The sequence below is a fragment of the Nannobrachium achirus genome (assembly GCF_963921795.1).
Source record: "Nannobrachium achirus genome assembly, chromosome: 5".
In the NCBI taxonomy this organism is placed as follows: Eukaryota; Metazoa; Chordata; class Actinopteri; order Myctophiformes; family Myctophidae; genus Nannobrachium; species Nannobrachium achirus.
The window spans coordinates 13,127,336-13,146,147 of NC_137814.1; the positions used below are offsets into that span (position 1 = coordinate 13,127,336).

The following is an 18,812-nucleotide window of genomic DNA, read 5'->3' on the forward strand; positions in this document are numbered from 1 at the left end:
CCTTTTAGTTGACCTTGTACCAGTGATTTGCCAAACCTCTAATAGATTCTTCAATCAATCAAAAAAAAAAACACTTACTTTTAGGGAAATGCGTGATCCCAATGATCAGAATGAACAAATGCATGATCTCTATTGGTTGTTTAACTGAAAGACTGGAGTTACAGCTGTTATACGTCTGTGTAAACTCCTTTTCTTGGATGGAAACAAAAATGTGGTCAGGCTCTGCCAAATTAAACAACTCCAGCTCCTAAAGATAAAATAGCCTACATTATGTTAAAATAAATGAAACGATGAATACAGTAAGCTATCAACACTCACATTGAACACTCCGTTGGTATGTTGGCGTAGTTTAGCTGGTGATAAGAAACGAGGAGATTATCAGATGTATTTTATGTCTGTTTCCCCCAGTTCACATCAAAAGAGCTTCGCCCCAATACTGTTACATTAAAATGTTTGGGCGTGGTGGACTTCACCAACACTGGCCAAACATTATCTAAAAGCCAACCCACCAGCATTATGTCCCCTCTCCTCCCTAATGAATAGACTACTATCATGGAACACATAACCACCTTAAAGACTAAACCATTGTGTATAATTATTAAGCTCGATACATGAGCTGGGAGAAGAGAAGGATATCAAATGGAACTCAACCACCTTAAAGACCATTATTAATTATTAAGTAACCTGGATATATGAAAACTGTTTATATTCTTATTTGTATTGTATTGCTTCTGCTTTGGCAATGTAAACGTATGTAAAATAATAATAACAAATATTAATAATATTATTATTAATAACATTATTATTACCCATAATAATAATTATAAAGTGTGTGTGTGTGTGTGTGTGTGTGTGTGTGTGTGTGTGTGTGTGTGTGTGTGTGTGTGTGTGTGTGTGTGTGTGTGTGTGTGTGTGTGTGTGTGTGTGTGTGTGTGTGTGTGTGTGTGTGTGTGTGCGCGCGCGACTTCATCCCATCAGGATAGATAACTCATGCATGCAGGATACAGGATAAACAAGTTAAATTGGAAGTGATGACACAAAGTCATGCCCTTTGTTTCCTGTATGTGCGAATACAGTACATCTGGACCAATTGTTCAGTCATAATGCAATGTATGCTGTACGTGTTTGTATTGTAAAGGACTTAATGGAACTGCAAAAACATCACGTAATGTTTGCCCTGTGAGCCGTGGCCGCTGTATAACTAATGACCTAGACGTGCTAGTACACACAGGCCTGTTGAAAATAAACAAGGAAGGAAGACTCTTGTCTCATCATCTCTTCTTGCTGGGGAAGAAGATGACTGCCTCCATGCGGCCTCCCCACAAGTAGCAATAGTTTGTGCAAGGCCATCTCGAGAAACAAACCTTGCCTGCACTGACTGGCCAGGGTCAAGACAGGTGACATCACCTGTCATTTAATCTCTCGAGACAGCCTCAGAGAACGAAGAGAGACAGACCGATAGGTGTCGCCCTTTCTTCTTTGACGATGGGTTCCCAGATTGCCTGTCATTAGACCTTTATTGATCCTCAAGGGGAACTTCAGTCACAAGAGCACAGCAGTGATGATACAGTCTGAGGAGTACTGGATACAATGGCATGAAAAACACATCACAAAAAATAAACACCATCAAGCAACTAAAGGTGTTCCTGTTGCAGATATTGTTTAATTTGTCAAAAACACTTTCATGTGGAGTGGTTAGTGTGAACATTATACTGGTGAAAGATTATATCAAAAATATATTTTGTTTAATTGGACATACATAACATGACGGCGCCTTGCACGGTTGCTACAAGTCAAGACACCTTAATTTGCATAGAACGTTTAAAAACAACATGGGTTGATCCAAAGTGCTTTCTAGTCAACATCAATGACACATTACAGAATTTAGAGAGAGCTTGAAACATAATAAGACAGATCTGGCCAAAAAAGACAACACAATAATAGAAGTAAACACATTAACAATTATCAAAAGCAAGACAGATTAAAACAGAGAAGAAGAGGCAAAGCATTTAGATAAAGTGAGAGAGAAAAGGTGGGTCTTTAGGTTTGATTTAAAATGCAATAGTGGGGCAGGACTTGATGTGTGTTGGGGGGCAGCAGCAGAGAATGCCCGATCACCATTCGTTTTTAGAAATCTTGGAGGAACTGAGTCGCTGTTGGGTGGATGAGTCATGACCTATAAGCAATCTGGCAAACTATCGTCAAATAAAAGGGAACACCCACTCTGTTTTGTTCCTTTTCATTTGCGTAGCATCAGAGTCTGTTCTTGAGAGATTATGACCTAAGCAAGGGCTGGGGCAGGGATTAACAGGCTTGAGATGTAAGGCGGGGCTAGACCATGTAAAGCTTTAAACACACAAAGTACGATTTTAATATCAATTTGATATCTCACGGGTAGTTAATGCAATTGGGCTAGAAGGAATATGCTCTCTTGGGTGGACTATGTGTCAGTACCAGGTAAACTGAGTTGCAATAGTAAAGTCGAGAAGTAATAAAGACATGAATGACTACTGTACTTACAAGTCTTTACGCATTCATTTTGCCAACAATCTACTGTATGCTGATAACTTCTTTGTCAAAGATCAGAGAGGTGTTCAAATGGAAAGGTTCCTCACTGAACTGTGCATTTATTACGGCAGGAAGGGAATTAGGAGGGCCAAAAATGATCACCTCAGTTTTACTTTTTATTTAATTGGAGGACGTTTGAAGCCATCCAACATGTCTTCAAGGCAATGGAAGAGTTTATTCATGGAATTGATGTTGTTGGGTGTGAGCGGTAGATATATCATATACGTAACAGTGCATTGTCTGCAGTGGCAAGCAATGTTATATTTCTGAAAAACAGTTCCAGGAGGCCAACATCACTGGTGCTACCAGGAGCAGAAGCCTTGTAGTAGGATTAACAGCAGTGCTTTTGACACTGTTTCACAAGTCATCTTCACAACAGCTTATTGTAGCATCTTTGGACACGTTAACATCAATCAACATGTTGAGGAGGTCCTGATAATCTCCACACATGCTCCGAGTGGCACAGCCAATCAGGGTCATGTTTTGGGCTCCGTTATGATCCAGCACTGTGGACACAAAAACCCATATTACTACCTGTGCTTCATACTCGCAAAAATGTAATACTTTTGAGCATTCTTCTGAGCTGAGGAATATAAAACATAATAGTCGTCTGAAGCCATAGGCTGAGATTTACCTGACATGCAGCGGTCCTGATCCCCCAAACATGATAATGTCTTCTGTGTGTCGCTGCAGTTCCGTGGATCTGTGCAAGTGTAGCACGTCTTACCATTCTCAACCAAGCTGCCGGCACTACCTAGAAGGTTTACATTTTGATATAATTTTAAAATAACCCATTTAGCCCGATTTGAAAATGACCCAGTTTTCCTGGAAAACTATTACTCAGCCTTTCCAAAACTATTTGATAGCTTACAACTTTCATAGAAATCCCAACAAAACATACACATTATACATATTTTCAACTTGCAGACAACCCACAGGACACAGTGGCTAAACAAACCTTCCAAGTGTCACCAATTCATTTCATGTTTAATTTGATTCTACGACTGACTCTATATTTACAATTTACAATACAATTTAGGCATTTAGCAGATGCTCTAATCCAGAAAATCAAATGCATAGAAATCTAGAAAAAAAAAAGTTAGGGTTAGGGTTAGTTAATGAATTTAAACACCTCTTTTTTCCTTGCTGTGTCTGCCTAATTGTAGAAATAAGTTTGCATTCAAAAAGTACATAAACTTAGAGTCTTAGTATGCACATGAATGTATTGTCCTTCTGTATACTACATGGTTATTGTATTTAAATGTAGTTTAATTAGAAAACACCACAGATGGTATAGGTACAGTACTTACTTGTATAGTTAACATTGCAGAGGTCCGTGGAACAACACTGGATGGTCTCTTTAAAGCGTTGGTTTCCAAAGTACACTGTGCCATTAACACACTGATCAGCTGGCAAACAATTCTTCATACCGTAACCCAAACCACTGGGGTACGGTTCCACTGAAAACAAACAAATATTAGCTTCAAACCAAATAATGTCTTCATCGTCAAGAAGAAGTTTTACATTTTAGAGTTTTAAATGACAAGGTAAATGCACAGGATATAGAAGGCATGGGCAACGCGGCCCGGCGCCAAGTCCTCATAGAAAATCAAATCTAGATTCTAAAAGCATGCCATATGTTATTAATGGTATTGAGAAATAATAATATTTACCATGAGTAAAGTACTATAGCCTGCTTCCTCATATGTACTTAAATGCTTTATGTTTATAATGTAACAATTATGACACAGTCAATATTGAGTCCATATGTATAACATAATGCAATGTGTTTTATCAGTGACCTGGAGTGGTGCATATCAGATAAGATATGTATTAGCTTATTAGTTGATACAGCATTGAAGTATGTCATCTTTTTAGTGTATGAGGCCAGAGTACACCAGAGGGATACACTATAGTACAAGATTAATTTAAATTAATGTAACTGAAAAATGTTCTGTTGTGAAAGCAAGTACCGGTACCTTATTGTAAAATAGTCTGGCATGTCTACCAAATGCATGCAGTTTTAACATAATTCAGCACTATGTGTTTCAAGTTTCAATTTAATTGTACAATGTGTGGCCCTTCACTAACTTTATCAAAGTCAGTATGGCCCTCTGGAAATAAATCTTGCCCACCCCTGGCTAGCGCTTACCCTGAAAGTAATATGACACTACCAATCCAGCGCATTGCTGGGATCCAGGACAGACCTTTTCTTTTCCTAGCTCATGAAGTTTACAGCGTTCTTTAGCTCCTCCTTGCCCACATGCATAACAATTCAGGGCACAGGCTGTAAGACAACAGAAAGGATCACACAGGTTACAAAATAAAAAATGTATTACACATGTTCCAGGATCATTGTAATGTGTAAGGTTACATATACAACACTTTACAACACATGGCTTAGAGTTTTCCATGTGAGTGAGTCTGAAAAGCATATTGTTTTGATGATGTGATAAGTGTTTTTCTTCACTAAAATAAGGGATAAAAATCGCTATATTGAGATACAGCAGGGCAGATTTTATGTTTCCTTCCTAAAATGGCCCACCAGTATAGTCATGTGAAATTCATACATTGAAATTGAGTGAGTTTAAAGTAATCTGGGCAGATTCTTCACACCTTCTCTGTATGAGTGTGAAGCAGGGCATTGCTGAAAATAACTTTTTCAGCTTTTTGAAAAAGACTGAATATAGGCCCATTCCCACTGGGCCAGATAACAGATAAAAAAATCTCTTTCTCCAGATATTTTTCCATTCAAAGTGGATGGTAGATACAGATAAAAAAATAACTACCACAGATATTTGCCACAGATACTTTTATCTGTGGCAAATATTTTTTGTATCTGTATCCATACACTTTGAATGGAAAAATATCTGGAGATTTTTCTATCTGTTATCTGGCCCAGTGGGAATGGGCCTTAAGACTTTATTAAATGGTGGTTTAATGCTGCTTTAATGTCTACTCTAGTGGTAAACTACTGTGAAGAGGTGCATATGCATTTCTCTTCAGGGAAGCAGAACTCAGCAGAACACCTGACAGTTTGGTTCGCTATTGTAAATGTGGGTGGAATAAAGAGTGAAATACAGGCAAAAAGAAATGGAACACAGTACACACATGCACGCACGCAGGCACGCACGCACACAGACACGCACGCAAGCACACACGCACACACACACACACACACACACACACACACACACACACACACACACACACACACACACACACACACACACACACACACACACACACACACACACACACAAAGACTTACCTTTAGGGAAAAGTGTGACCCCAATGATCAGAATGAGCAAATGCATGATGATCATCTGCACTGAGAGGTTGAACTGAAAGACAGGGTAGGGTTACAGCTGTAATACTCCTTTTCTTTAGGCAGGTATAGGTGTATTGGCAGGGACCAATGGAGACAAAATGTGGTCACTGGTCAGGCTCTGCCAAGATAAACAACTTCAGCTATATCCCATCAAGATAAAATAAACTAAAGTGGTTATAAATTAAAGATGATAAGCTATATCAACACTCACATCAACACTCCGTTGTAAGTTGGTGTAGTTAGCTGGTAATATTAACGAGGAGATACCATCAGATGTCTTATAGGCCTATAGATTGTTTCCTGACGCCGAGTTCACCTCAAATGTAGCCTATACTGCGCCCAACACTGTGTTGTGATAGTGTCTCAGACATGCATATTATGCACACACACACACACACACACACACACACACACACACACACACACACACACACACACACACACACACACACACACACACACACACACACACACACACACACCTCACATGCACACACAACAGGACACAGACCAGATGCACACAACATAGGTACACACCCACACACACACACACACACACACACACACACACACACACACACACACACACACACACACACACACACACACACACACACACACACACACACACACACACACACACACACAATAAGGGCCTAGCACATGATTGACCCTTAACCCACATACACACATACTGCATAAATAAAATATAATAAAACAGGCCCCTTAAATAAAGAGGCAATGAATACACTGATAGGATCACTCGACACAGTGCTTAGACACATATATTCTCTTTCAGACCTGTTCCAGGTAACGGTCAGTGAGCCATAATGTGCAGATATCAAGTCCATGTTGACCAGTGCACAGCACACACACAAATATATTGGGGTTATGAACTATGGATCTCCACGTGTACCATCCACACTGACCATAGCGGTATAGATGTTCCGTAAGGCACTCCACTCGCAGTCTCATGCACACGCATAGGACATATGCACAACCACCGAGGCCCACACACATGTATGGTAATCATGTGTACAGATATGTAATTGCCTTATCTGAAGTATGTGCTTTTTTCCTTATTATTCAAAGTCCGGTCTTTTGGTCTCATCTGTTCAAACGCTTGCATCAAACCTCAAAGACTCCTTAATCCAATATACTACAGTGGAATTCTGGATCAATCATTAATCGATGAGGCAATTAGGAGCCATCATTAGGTGGTGATGGTTATGCTTTATGTACATGATATCATGGGGAGAAGTAGGCCTACATTAACACTCATGTCAGTGGTACGGTAGTTGTGCCAAGTCAGAGATCACAGTTATAGCCTACTGTCGCTGCTTCAATGATGAGCAAAACAATAGCTATCAGGCCTTAGTGGAGACATCTAGTTTAGTAATTTATTGTAGAAGAATTGATGGTATCATTGATGGTTATATAGCCTAAAGGTTACATGGAGAAAAAGGCTGACAAACAGCCAAAAAGATCATGCACATACAGAGCCATTTAGGCTGGGTGCTGGCCGACTAAAGGTAATCAACAATAAAAAAGAAATAAAGTCCGCACACCAATTTTGCTATAGAGTTTTACTGTGCTAACGTTTCGAGCCAAATAGCTCAGGTCTGAGGAAGAGCCCTTTGGCTTGATATGTTACAACATGTAAAACTCTATATTGGGAACAGCAAAATTGGTGTGCGGACTTTCTTTCTTTTTTATATATAAAGGTTATACATATGCAGTCATATAATTTCTATAATAACATATAATATAATAACATTGTTGGGCGTGGCACTTCACCAAAACATTTCAAGCCAACCCCTCTTGTGTGCCCATAGCAAGCAACATCACTTGCAAACATTTGTCCTGAGTTGACCACAAAGAAATGTAGTAGTTCTACCAGTGGAGGGAGCTGTTGTTCAAAGTTACTAATAAAATGACATGAAATAGATATCTAAACATTGTTGTTCACCTTAAATATGTTATAACAAATTAATTTGCCAATGATCAGAATGAACAAATGCATGATCTCTATTGGTTGTTTAACTGAAAGACTGGAGTTAGCCTACAGCTGTTTTACGTCTGTGTAAACTCCTTTTCTTGGATGGAAACAAAAAGGTGGTCAGGCTCTGCCAAAATAAACAACTCCAGCTCCTAATGATAAAATAGCCTACATTATGTTATAATAATTGAAACGATGAATACAGTAAGCTATCAACACTCACATTGAACACTCCGTTGGTATGTTGGCGTAGTTTAGCTGGTGATAAACGAGGAGATTATCAGATGTATTTTATGTCTATGTTTCCCCCAGTTCACATCAAAAGAGCTGCGTCCCAATACTGTTACATTAAAATGTTTGGGCGTGGTGCACTTCACCAACACTGAAAAAACATGATCTAAAAGCCAACCCACCAGCATTCTGTCCCCTCCCCTCCCTAAAGCACCGCTATCACTGTCAAATGGAACACACATTCACCTTAAAGTCTACTAAACCATTGTGTATAATTATGAATTATTAAGCTCGATACATGAGCTGCTGTGGGAGAAGAGAAGGATATCAAACAAACCACCTTAAAGACCATAACCATTGTGTATAATTAATTATGAATTATTAAGTAACCTGGATATATGAACACTGTTTTATATTCTTATTTGTATTATATATTGACCGTATTGTAGCCTATTGTGTACGCTTCTGCTTTGGCAATGTAAACATATGTAAAATACATTATTAATAATAATAATAATTATTACCCTTATTAAAAAAAATGTGTGTGTGTGTGTGTGTGTGTGTGTGTGTGTGTGTGTGTGTGTGTGTGTGTGTGTGTGTGTGTGTGTGTGTGTGTGTGTGTGTACTGTAAGTGTGCGTGAATGAGTTTTATGAATTGTTTTATTTGTGCTTTGGTTAACTATCAGACATAAGTTAATATTGTTTAAACACAATCACTGCAAGAAATCCTAATCCGAAAAAGGAACGGAGGAACAAACAATATATTGACATACTGTATCTAAACGCAAAGGAGAAGTAATGTGTGGATGAAAAGCTAGAAAGATGCAATTGGGAATTGCAAGTGTGGTTGCCGTGACCTGAGTCACACATGCAGATGACAGGAGGACAGCACTCAGGAAATAGCATTAAAGTGAACGGGGGGAGGACAGAAACAGTTCCTCAGTTTCATTGAATTATTTTTGGAAACTTACAACTTGTTTTGCTTTGATGTAATAATAAAGAAACTTTGGAAATACAAAATAGCACACACATGTGCCTACAAATATATATAAACAGTCAGTACAATGAACGGAGGAGTTGATTCACCTTCCCAGAATAAAACATGTTACCCATACAGTAGCCTACTTCAAAAAACACATAAAAGAAAAAAATAAAGTCTTGTCTTGAACAACAGTACTCATCTGCAAACAGATCTGCGTATTTGGATTGCTCAGCAGACAGGAAGTGTTGCAAGGCAAAACTATCCCTCTGCAGAGCCAGCGTTTTATGATCCTCCCCCACTTCCTTACACAGGGTGGAACAGGCAGCTTCCAGGCGGTTTCAGGCAGCACAGAGCGGCATTTCCATCGGTACACTGAAGTGCCCCGGATCGGTCCACTGGTTGGGAATCACTGTTCTAAATGTATTTACAAATACATTTATATAAATTAAACCATAATATAATGTATCCGATGAAGCCGGTCGATTTGACATACGTCTATTGCCCAAGTGCTGTGCGTGCCACCGTGCGTGTGCGTGTGTGTGTGCGTGCATGCGTGTGTGTGTGTGTGTGTGTGTGTGAGCGCGTGTGTGTGTGTGTGTGTGTGTGTGTGTGTGTGTGTGTGTGTGTGTGCATGTTCTTGCTAAAATAGTGACTCTATATGCTAATGTCTTCCCCCGTTTCTACAGTTAGGCCTACAGTATAGGCTACTTTATGAAACAGAACATGCATTACCAACTTCATCTGATCAGGATAGAGAACTCATGCATGCAGGATACAGGATAAACAAGTTAAATTGGAAGTGATGACACAAAGTCATGCCCTTTGTTTCCTGTATGTGTGCATGGACCTACAGTACATCTGGAGCTACAGTAGGCTACATCTGAAAATGTGTCAATTGTTCAGTCATAATGCATGTATACTGTACGTGTTTGTTAAAGGACTTAATGGAACTGCAAAAACATCACGTAATGTTTGCCCTGTGAGCCGTGGCCGCTGTATAACTAACAACCTAGACGTGCTAGTACACACAGGCCTGTTGATAATAAACAAGGAAGGAAGACTCTTGTCTCATCATCTCTTCTTGCTGGGGAAGAAGATGACCGCCTCCATGCGGCCTCCCTGCAAGTAGCAATAGTTTGTGCAAGGCCATCTCGAGAAACAAACCTTGCCTCAAAATCAAAGCGCTGACTGGCCAGGGTCAAGACAGGTGACATCACCTGTCATTAGAACTTTATTGATCCTCCAGGGGAACTTCAGTCACACGAGCACAGCAGTGAGGATACAGTCTGAGGAGTACTGGATACAATAGCGTAAATAACACATCACAAAAAATAAACACCATCAAGCAACTAAAGGTGTACCTATTGTAGATATGGTTTAATTTGTCAAAAACACTTTCATGTGGAGTGGTTAGTGTGAACATTATACTGGTGAAAGATTATATAAAAAATATATTTTGTTTAATTGGACATATACATAACATGACGGCGCCTTGCACGGTTGCTACAAGTCAAGACACCTTTATTTGCATAGAACGTTTAAAAACAACATTGGTTGATCCAAGTGTTTTCTAGTCAACATCATTGACACATTACAGCATTTAGAGAGAGCTTGAAACATAATAAGACAGATCTGGCCAAAAAAGACAACACAATAAAGTAAACACATTAAAAATTATCAAAAGCAAGACAGATTAAAACAGAGAAGAAGAGGCAAAGCATTTAGATAAAGTGCGAGAGAAAAGGTGGGTCTTTAGGTTTGATTTAAAATGCAATAGTGGGGCAGGACTTGATGTGTGTTGGGGGGCAGCAGCAGAGAATGCCCGATCACCATTAGTTTTTAGAAATCTTGGAGGAACTGAGTCGCTGTTGTCATGACCTATAAGCAATCTGGCAAACCATCGTCAAATAAAAGGGAACACCCACTCTGTTTTGTTCCTTTTCATTTGCGTAGCATCAGAGTCTGTTCTTGAGAGATTATGACCTAAGCAAGGGCTGGGGCAGGGATTAACAGGCTTGAGATGTAAGGCGGGGCTAGGCCATGTAAAGCTTTAAACACACAAAGTACGATTTTAATATCAATTTGATATCTCACGGGTAGTTAATGCAATTGGGCTAGAAGGAATATGCTCCCTTGGGTGGACTATGTGTCAGTACCAGGTAAACTGAGTTGCAATAGTAAAGTCGAGAAGTAATAAAGACATGAATGACTACTGTACTTCCAGGTCTTTACGCATTCATTTTGCCAACAATCTACTGTATGCTGATAACTTCTTTGTCAAAGCTCAGAGAGGTGTTCAAATGGAAAGGTTCCTCACTGAACTGTGCATTTATTACGGCAGGAAGGGAATTAGGAGGGCCAAAATGATCACCTCAGTTTTACTTTTTATTCAATTGGAGGACGTTTGAAGCCATCCAACAAGGCAATGGAAGAGTTTATTCATGGAATTGATGTTGTTGGGTGTGACCGGTAGATATATCATATACGTAACAGTGCATTGTCTGCAGTGGCAAGCAACGTTATATTTCTGTAAAACAGTTCCAGGAGGCCAACATCACTGGTGCTACCAGGAGCAGAAGCCTTGTAGTAGGATTAACAGCAGTGCTTTTGACACTGTTGCACAAGTCATCTTCACAGCAGCTTATTGTAGCATCTTTGGACACGTTAACATCAATCAACATGTTGAGGAGGTCCTGATAATCTCCACACATGCTCCGAGTGGAACAGCCAATCAGGGTCATGTTTTGGGCTCCGTTATGATCCAGCACTGTGGACACAAAAACCCATATTACTACCTGTGCTTCATACTCGCAAAAATGTAATACTTTTGAGCATTCTTCTGAGCTGAGGAATATAAAACATAATAGTCGTCTGAAGCCATAGGCTGAGATTTACCTGACATGCATCGGTCCTGATCCCCCAAACATGATAATGTCTTCTGGGTGTCGCTGCAGTTCCGTGGATCTGTGCAAGTGTAACACGTCTTACCATTCTCAACCAAGCTGCCGGCACTACCTAGAAGGTTTACATTTTGATATAATTTTAAAATAACCCATTTAGCACGATTTGAAAATTACCCAGTTGTCCTGGAAAACTATTACTCAGCCTTTCCAAAACTATTTGATAGCTTACAACTTTGGCTTTCATAGAAATCCCAACAAAACATACACATTATACATATTTTCAACTTGCAGACAACCCACAGGACAGTGGCTAAACAAACCTTCCAAGTGTCACCAATTCATTTCATGTTTAATTTGATTCTACGACTGACTCTATATTTACAATTTACAATACAATTTAGGCATTTAGCAGATGCTCTAATCCAGAAAATCAAATGCATAGAAATCTAGAAAAAAAAGGGTTAGTTAATAAATTTAAACACCTCTTTTTTCCTTGCTGTGTCTGCCTAATTGTAGAAATAAGTTTGCATTCAAAAAGTACATAAACTTAGAGTCTTAGTATGCACATGAATGTATTGTCCTTCTGTATACTACATGGTTATTGTATTTAAATGTAGCTTAATTAGAAAACACCACAGATGGTATAGGTACAGTACTTACTTGTATACTTAACATTGCAGAGGTCCGTGGAACAACACTGGATGGTCTCTTTAAACTGTTGGTTTCCAAAGTACACTGTGCCATTAACACACTGATCAGCTGGCAAACAATTCTTCATATCGTAACCCAAACCACTGGGGTACGGTTCCACTGAAAACAAACAAATATTAGCTTCAAACCAAATAATGTCTTCATCGTCAAGAAGAAGTTTTACATTTTAGAGTTTTAAATGACAAGATAAAATGCACAGGATATAGAAGGCATGGGCAACATGCGGCCCTGTCGTTGACCATCTCAATGCGGCCCGGTGCCAAGTCCTCAAAGAAAATAAAATCTAGATTCTAAAAGGCTGCCATATGTTATTAATGGTTTTGAGAAATAATAATATTTACCATGAGTAAAGTACTATAGCCTGCTTCCTCATATGTACTTAAATGCTTTATGTTTATAATGTAACAATTATGACACAGTCAATATTGAGTCCATATGTATAATGCAATGTGTTTCATCAGTGACCTGGAGTGGTGCATATCAGATAAGATATGTATTAGCTTATTAGTTGATACAGCATTGAAGTATGTAATCTTTTTAGTGTATGAGGCCAGAGTACACCAGAGGGATACACTATATAGTACAGCTGTAAAAAGATTAATTTAAATTAATGTAACTGAAAAATGTTCTGTTGTGAAAGCAAGTACCGGTACCTTATTGTAAAATAGTCTGGCATGTCTACCAAATGCATGCAGTTTTAACATAATTCAGCACTATGTGTTTCAAGTTTCAATTTAATTGTACAATGTGTGGCCCTTCACTAACTTTATCAAAGTCAGTATGGCCCTCTGGAAATAAATCTTGCCCACCCCTGGCTAGCGCTTACCCTGAAAGTAATATGACACTACCAATCCAGCGCATTGCTGGGATCCAGGACAGACCTTTTCTTTTCCTAGCTCATGAAGTTCACAGCGTTCTTTAGCTCCTCCTTGCCCACATGCATAACAATTCAGGGCACAGGCTGTAAGACAACAGAAAGGATCACACAGGTTACAAAATAAAAAATGTATTACACATGTTCCAGGATCATTGTAATGTGTAAGGTTACATATACAACACTTTACAACACATGGCTTAGAGTTTTCCATGTGAGTGAGTCTGCATATTGTTTTGAGTATGTGATAAGTGTTATCTGCCCTGCTATATTGAGATACAGCAGGGCAGATTTTATGTTTCCTTCCTAAAATGGCCCACCAGTATAGTCATGTGAAATTCATACATTGAAATTGAGTGAGTTTAAAGTAATCTGGGCAGATTCTTCACACCTTCTCTGTATGAGTGTGAAGCAGGGCATTGCTGAAAATAACTTTTTCAGCTTTTTGAAAAAGACTGAATATAGGCCCATTCCCACTGGGCCAGATAACAGATAAAAAATCTCCTTCTCCAGATATTTTTCCATGGTAGATACAGATAAAAAAAATAACTATGACAGATATTTGCCACAGATACTTTTATCTGTGGCAAATATTTTTTGTATCTGTATCCATACACTTTGAATGGAAAAATATCTGGAGATTTTTCTATCTGTTATCTGGCCCAGTGGGAATGGGCCTTAAGACTTTATTAAATGGTGGTTTAATGCTGCTTTAATGTCTACTCTAGTGGTAAACTACTGTGAAGAGGTGCATATGCATTTCTCTTCAGGGAAGCAGAACTCAGCAGAACACCTGACAGTTTGGTTCGCTATTGTAAATGTGGGTGGAATAAAGAGTGAAATACAGGCAAAAAGAAATGGAACACAGTACACGCACGCAGGCACGCACGCAGGCACGCAGGCACGCACGCACGCACGCAGGCAGGCAGGCACGCACACACACACACACACACACACACACACACACACACACACACACACACACACACACACACACACACACACACACACACACACACACACACACACACACACACACACACACACACACACACACACACACACACACACACACACACACACAAAGACTTACCTTTAGGGAAAAGTGTGACCCCAATGATCAGAATGAGCAAATGCATGATGATCATCTGCACTGAGAGGTTGAACTGAAAGACAGGGTAGGGGTTACAGCTGTAATACTCCTTTTCTTTAGGCAGGTAGGTGTATTGGCAGGGACCAATGGAGACAAAATGTGGTCACTGGTCAGGCTCTGCCAAGATAAACAACTTCAGCTATATCCCATCAAGATAAAATAAACTAAAGTGGTTATAAATTAAAGATGATAAGCTATATCAACACTCACATCAACACTCCGTTGTAAGTTGGTGTAGTTAGCTGGTAATATTAACGAGGAGATACCATCAGATGTCTTATAGGCCTATAGATTGTTTCCTGACGCCGAGTTCACCTCAAATGTAGCCTATTCACCATATTCCTGGCCATTCTATGGAGGCTGCCATTTTCCTTTTACAGAGGGCGCTGGAGCATTTTTCTTTGTGTGCTGCTTCATAAACATCTTTTCACTTCCTCCCAAGTAAGGAAGTGACATGGAATTGTCTGTTGCCAGATTTTGCCAAAGAAATAAGCCCAACAGAAGCAACTACAGTAGGCTATACTACTTTACATTTACATTTGAAAATAGCAGATCAGCAAGCTCACAATGTGTCACACTGCGACACATTGTGAGCTTGTATATTTGCTATTTAAAAAATATTGAGGGAAAACATTTTTTTGAATATTTTTGAAACATTTTAACAACATAAATCTGTGTGGAGGTCCCTGGCACCACATATGTTCAGATGGGGGTCTGCGACTATGGACAAATATGTAATCTGGGGTCCTTGATATGAAAAGATTTGGGCACCACTGGTTTAAAAAATATTAGAAAGTAACTATTTTTTTAGAGACACAAATTGCTTATTATAAGCAGACATGGCAACCCAGGTACATTCAGAGCCCAGAACGCCAACTACTGACACTTTAATGCAAGGACAACAGGAAACCAAATGATGTTTTTCAGGCCAGCTTTTTCAGCCTCCGCCTCTTTCAGGATATGAACAGGAAGCCGGGGGCGGGGCCAGGAATAACGTGAATACTGCGCCCAACACTGTGTTGTGATAGTGTCTCAGACATGCATATTATGCACACACACACACACACCTCACATGCACACAAAACAGGACACAGACCAGATGCACACAACATAGGTACACACCCACCCACACACACACACACACACACACACACACACACACACACACACACACACACACACACACACACACACACACACACACACACACACACACACACACACACACACACACACACAATAAGGGCCTAGCACATGATTGACCCTTAACCCACATACACACATACTGCATAAATAAAATATAATAAAACAGGCCCCATAAATAAAGAGGCAATAAATACACTGATAGGATCACTCGACACAGTGCTTAGACACATATATTCTCTTTCAGACCTGTTCCAGGTAACGGTCAGTGAGCCATAATGTGCAGATATCAAGTCCATGTTGACCAGTGCACACACACAAATATATTGGGGTTATGAACTATGGATCTCCACGTGTACCATCCACACTGACCATAGGCAGGCATTGACACTAAGGCTTGCCCACCTGCCCCTGGCAGGTAAATAAAACTTTCGGGCAGGTGGAGTTTACTTTCAGGTTGCCCGACCGGGCAAGCGCTCAGATATCCGTCTAAACACCTGAATGTGGCCAGGACGCTCTGTCTTCTGGTCTGTGGAATGTAACACATTTTACCTATAATGTGCTTTTTTCACTGTTGCTACACTTAAAAATATAGAATAGGTGTGAACCCATGTCATATTCAATCACATAGCCATGTAGGTATTTGGATAAAAATGTAGGTGTGAATTTTTTTTTTATCGCACAGCACCAGAAAGTAAAACAAAATAAGTGTTAAATTGAACGGTAATTGAAATTTGACTTATCATTTATAATAATGGACGATTTGATTTACTTTTCGGGCAAGTGGGCATGACCTTTGGGCAAGTAGAACATGACCTGTACTTGCCCGACGGGCAAGTGCCTCTAGACCTTAGTGTCAACCCCTGATAGGTATAGATGTTCCGTAAGGCACTCCACTCGCAGTCTCATGCACACGCATAGGACATATGCACAACAACCACCGAGGCCCACACACATGTATGGTAATCATGTGTACAGATATGTAATTGCCTTATCTGAAGTATGTGCTTTTTTCCTTATTATTCAAAGTCCGGTCTTTTGGTCTCATCTGTTCAAACGCTTGCGTCAAACCTCAAAGACTCCTTAATCCAATATACTACAGTGGAATTCTGGATCAATCATTAATCGATGAGGCAATTAGGAGCCATCATTAGGTGGTGATGGTTATGCTTTATGTACATGATATCATGGGGAGAAGTAGGCCTACAATAACACTCATGTCAGTGGTACGGTAGTTCCGCCAAGTCAGAGATCACAGTTATAGCTTACTGTCGCTGCTTCAAGGATGAACAAAACAATAGCTATCAGGCCTAGTGGAGACATCTAGTTTAGTAATTTATTGTAGAAGAATTGATGGTATCATTGATGGTTATATAGCCTAAAGGTTACATGGAGAAAAAGGCTGACAAACAGCCAAAAAGATCATGGACATCCAGAGCCATATAGGCTGGGTGCTGGACTAAAGGTAATCAACAATAAAAAAAGAAATAAAGTCTGCACACCAATTTTGCTATAGAGTTTTACTGTGCTAACGTTTCGAGCCAAATGGCTCAGGTCTGAGGAAGAGCCATTTGGCTCGATATGTTACAACATGTAAAACTCTATATTGGGAACAGCAAAATTGGTGTGCGGACTTTCTTTCTTTATAAAGGTTATACATATGCAGTCATATAATTTCTTCCTCAACTGTCAATGGGTTACATTAATAGCCTATAATAACATTGTTGGGCGTGGCACTTCACCAAAACATTTCAAGCCAACCCCTCTTGTGAGCCCATATACGTATCTGACTGTATTGTTGCAGTCCCTCATGCAACATCACGTGCAAACATTTGTCCTGAGTTGACCACAAAGAAATGTAGTAGTTCTACCAGTGGAGGGAGCTGTTGTTCAAAGTTACTAATAAAATGACATGAAATAGATATCTAAACATTGTTGTTCACCTTAAATATGTTATAACAAATTCATTTGCCAATGATCAGAATGAACAAATGCATGATCTCTATTGGTTGTTTAACTGAAAGACTGGAGTTAGCCTACAGCTGTTTTACGTCTGTGTAAACTCCTTTTCTTGGATGGAAACAAATTGATTGATTGATTGATTGATTGAAGACTTTATTAGAAGTTTGCATAGGAAAAGGTACAGTTTCATGACGGTACAGTTCACTGGTACAAGGTCTACTAAAAGGAGATCCATGAAAAGACTAAGCTTATTTCCACAGGAAACCATTTAAGTATCTCATATAACATTGAATGACAGACGAATAGAACACAGTACTATGCAGTAGATATAAAGAAAAGAAAAGTGAGAGAACAAAAAAAAGAGTCTAAACAGTTTTACCAGTTGCGAACGGCTGCTGCCTGTAGTGGTTTTTCAGGGCAGGCTCTGCCAAAATAAACAACTCCAGCTCCTAAAGATAAAATAGCCTACATTATGTTATAATAATGGAAACGATGAATACAGTAAGCTATCAACACTCACATTGAACACTCCGTTGGTATGTTGGCGTAGTTTAGCTGGTGATAAGAAACGAGGAGATTATCAGATGTAGACTATTTTATGTCTGTTTCCCCCAGTTCACATCAAAAGAGCTGCGTCCCAATACTGTTACATTAAAATGTTTGGGCGTGGTGGACTTCACCAACACTGACAAAACATTATCTATAAGCCAACCCACCAGCATTCTATCCCCTCCCCTCCCTAATGGATAGACTACTATCATGGAACAGAACACATAACCACCTTAAAGACTACTAAACCATTGTGTATAAATTATTAATAATTATTAAGCTCGATACATGAGCTGCTGTGGGAGAAGAGAAGGATATCAAATGGAACTCAACCACCTTAAAGACCATAACCATTGTGTATAATTATTAATTATTAGGGATGCCCCGATCACGTTTTTTATATATC

The 18,812-nt window shown here is 39.5% G+C and overlaps 1 protein-coding gene and 1 long non-coding RNA gene across 2 annotated transcripts; both read right to left on the reverse strand.

The window, feature by feature from the left end:
- Positions 1 to 1,697: 1,697 nt before the first annotated feature.
- Positions 1,698 to 8,242, reverse strand: LOC308285701 (uncharacterized protein). The gene is made up of 6 exons (XM_080726547.1): positions 8,122 to 8,242; positions 5,840 to 5,912; positions 4,721 to 4,855; positions 3,879 to 4,028; positions 3,203 to 3,322; positions 1,698 to 3,074 (listed from the first exon to the last, which is right to left on the reverse strand). Exons 2-6 carry the CDS (start codon positions 5,892 to 5,894, stop codon positions 2,926 to 2,928), a joined length of 609 nt encoding a protein of 202 aa, XP_080582673.1. The 5' UTR covers positions 5,895 to 5,912; positions 8,122 to 8,242; the 3' UTR covers positions 1,698 to 2,925.
- A 2,262-nt stretch (positions 8,243 to 10,504) lies between these two features.
- LOC308285353 lies at positions 10,505 to 18,499 on the reverse strand. Its single transcript, XR_013962052.1, has 6 exons — positions 18,378 to 18,499; positions 14,693 to 14,765; positions 13,552 to 13,686; positions 12,675 to 12,824; positions 12,007 to 12,126; positions 10,505 to 11,878 (listed from the first exon to the last, which is right to left on the reverse strand). It is a non-coding gene; the product is annotated as an uncharacterized lncRNA (long non-coding RNA).
- Between the last annotated feature and the right edge of the window lie 313 nt (positions 18,500 to 18,812).